Genomic DNA, 2,500 nt, shown 5'->3' on the forward strand with positions numbered 1-2,500 from the left:
CCAGCTCTGTCAGGAGGAATGGGCCAAAATTCACCCAACTTATTGTGAGAAGCTTGTGGAAGGCTACCGAAAATGTTTGACCCAAATGAAACAATTTAAAGGCAATGCTAACAAATATTAATTGAGTGTATGTAAACTTCTGACCCACTGGGAATGTGATAAAATAAATAAAAGCTGAAATAAATCATTCTCTCTAATATTATTCTGACATTTCACATTCTGAAAATAAAGTGGTTATCCTAACTGACCTAAGGCAGGGAATTTTTACTAGGATTAAATGTCAGGAATTGTGAAAAACTGAGTTTAAATGTATTTGGCTAAGTTGTATGTAAACTTCTGACTTCAACTGTATACACACAAACACACACTTACGTCGATGATCATGCGGACAGTGGGAAGTGTGGCTGCCAGGTTCTGTGGATGAGGAGGTCTGACAGTGACAGGAACACAGCCAGCGTACAGACAGCCATAGAAGGAGGCTATCAGGTCAATACCTAGAGAGAGAGACCGACTGTAACTCTATGTCATCCTCAACAGAGTCTGACGGACAGACCGAAAGGACTCACCAGGAGGGTAGAGCAGCACCACGTTGTCCCCGGTGTTGATGCTGCCTTTCTCTGTGAGCGCCACTGCAATCTTCTCCGCCCGCTTATGCAGCTGCACACATGTTGCTGTGGATACCGCTACCCCCTGAAACACAGGAGTTAGAAAGGGTAGGGGCAAGGGGTTTATTTACAACTGGGCACAACTGTATATGGGGGGGTTCTGTTTACTGTAATACGTGTGAGAGTGAGTCTATAAGAGTGATAGTGCTACCTTTGCATTGAGCAGCACATAGAGACAGTGGTCTGGGTCAGTCTGTGCCCTCCACTGTAGAGCCTCGGACAGGAACTGGTGCTGAGGAGAGAAAAGACATGGTCAAAGGTCATTACATAGCAATCGTATCAATATGCATATCAATTGTATATCAACATGAGGGGAAAAATATCTATTAATATCAACACTAAATAACTACAAATAAATCTAATAGGAGTTGTATTTTGCTGATGGGACAAACCTGACAGAACTTGAATTTCATCAAGTTCATTCCCTTAAGTTACAGTAAGTCTAAGGACATGAAGATGGCCAATACAGGTGCACTGCAGTAAATAGCCCTGAAGCCAAAATGTCCTCCGTTGGTAGCTTTTCTACCAGGAGGAAGGCAACTGTCACTCCCATTGGCAAAATATCAAGGAAATTGTCAATTTACACCATGCAGCATTATCCAAACTACTCCTTAAAATAATGAAAAACTGATTTAAGTTGTAGCTAATAGCAATTATGGGGAGAAATCAATTGGGGAAAAACAGCAAAGCACATGAAGAGCAGATGTGCATGTTTGGATCTCGGGAAGATGGCTTGCAGGGCCTTCCTTGGAGTCCAAACAATTCTGCAGACGAGCAAGACCTGTGTGTGTCTGTGTGTGTAATGTTTTGAACATTCAGGAGATGATGGGAGCCAATGGAAGGCATGGGGCATAAGGTGACATTAAGAGATGCCACGACAGACTGTCCCCATAACTGTGCTGTGATGCAGAAGGAAAATACATGGCATAATACATTAGCGCGTGTAAATTCAGAGCATCAATTCTGACACCATGCAAGATCTCACATCTTGCCAGAACTTAGCGATGCATCCATAGAATTATTTGCGTGTGCAACTGAAAAATAACCGCATTCACATTGAGCGCGTCACTGTACAGCACATTGCAGACAGAAGCAAAGGAAGAACCAGGGTGTGGTGGGTAGGGAGGGGGCAGTAGCTCTTACCATCATAGTAGGCCACATACGGAGCTATGTAATGTTACATCCAGAGAGAGACGGGTGCATTAGGACAGAAGAAAGAACGCATCATGTTGCTCACATGGTTTACCAGCTATCTTGTCCTGTCTAACTACCCAACAAGCAAACACTTACTGGACCAATGGTGGCGAAGAGGCAGCACACCACTGCAGGCAAGCCCATATTGGACCGCTGTCTGCAACCAATACGGTGGCAGACCAACAGCGCACCGAACGTGACTATCCGGCAGTAGGCATGCCATTGTTTGTAGTGTTGGCTACAAACAATGGCCAGGTTAGTAGTACCAGCAACTGCTATAGTCCTTACCATGCTATCTATGGGCCACCGTGCATGTGGGTCCTTTCTAACTGATGATGATGAGAGAGGTGGTCCTACCTTCCTGATCAGGTCCTGGTCCTCGATCATGCCCAGATCCCTGCCTGCTGCCTGGGCTATCCTCTTCCCTGCTACCAGGTTCCCCACCATGATGGAGGCTGGACCCACACCCACTAAAGAAAGAAAGAAAGAAAAAAAGAGAGAGAGAGAGATAAAGAGAAATGCATTTTCACAATAAAGTCCCTAGCTCAAAAGTCATGGCCACTGTAAGCCAACCAGTTGCCAAGTTTTGCTGTATGATTCCCCTGAACTGAGCCTACTGTACCTGGCTGTTTCTGCCGTGG

The 2,500-nt window shown here is 45.0% G+C and overlaps 1 protein-coding gene across 4 annotated transcripts in view; it reads right to left on the minus strand.

The window, feature by feature from the left end:
• The window catches only part of LOC110493230 (disco-interacting protein 2 homolog B-A), a 79,292-nt gene that overhangs the window by 7,109 nt on the left and 69,683 nt on the right, over positions 1-2,500 (minus strand). For 2 of the 4 annotated variants that reach the window (XM_036950346.1, XM_036950344.1), the window contains exons 23-28: positions 2,482-2,500; positions 2,217-2,329; positions 1,809-1,832; positions 817-897; positions 567-690; positions 373-494 (exon numbers count right to left, since the gene is read on the minus strand). The exon at positions 2,482-2,500 is cut by the window's right edge and continues 183 nt beyond it. In XM_036950346.1, coding sequence (XP_036806241.1) covers positions 373-494; positions 567-690; positions 817-897; positions 1,809-1,832; positions 2,217-2,329; positions 2,482-2,500 — 483 coding nt within the window. The remainder of the gene's footprint in view (positions 1-372; positions 495-566; positions 691-816; positions 898-1,808; positions 1,833-2,216; positions 2,330-2,481) is intronic. The other 2 variants (XM_036950347.1, XM_036950345.1) reach the window with 1 other exon arrangement.

This window comes from Oncorhynchus mykiss, chromosome 17 (assembly GCF_013265735.2).
Source record: "Oncorhynchus mykiss isolate Arlee chromosome 17, USDA_OmykA_1.1, whole genome shotgun sequence".
NCBI classification, from domain to species: Eukaryota; Metazoa; Chordata; class Actinopteri; order Salmoniformes; family Salmonidae; genus Oncorhynchus; species Oncorhynchus mykiss.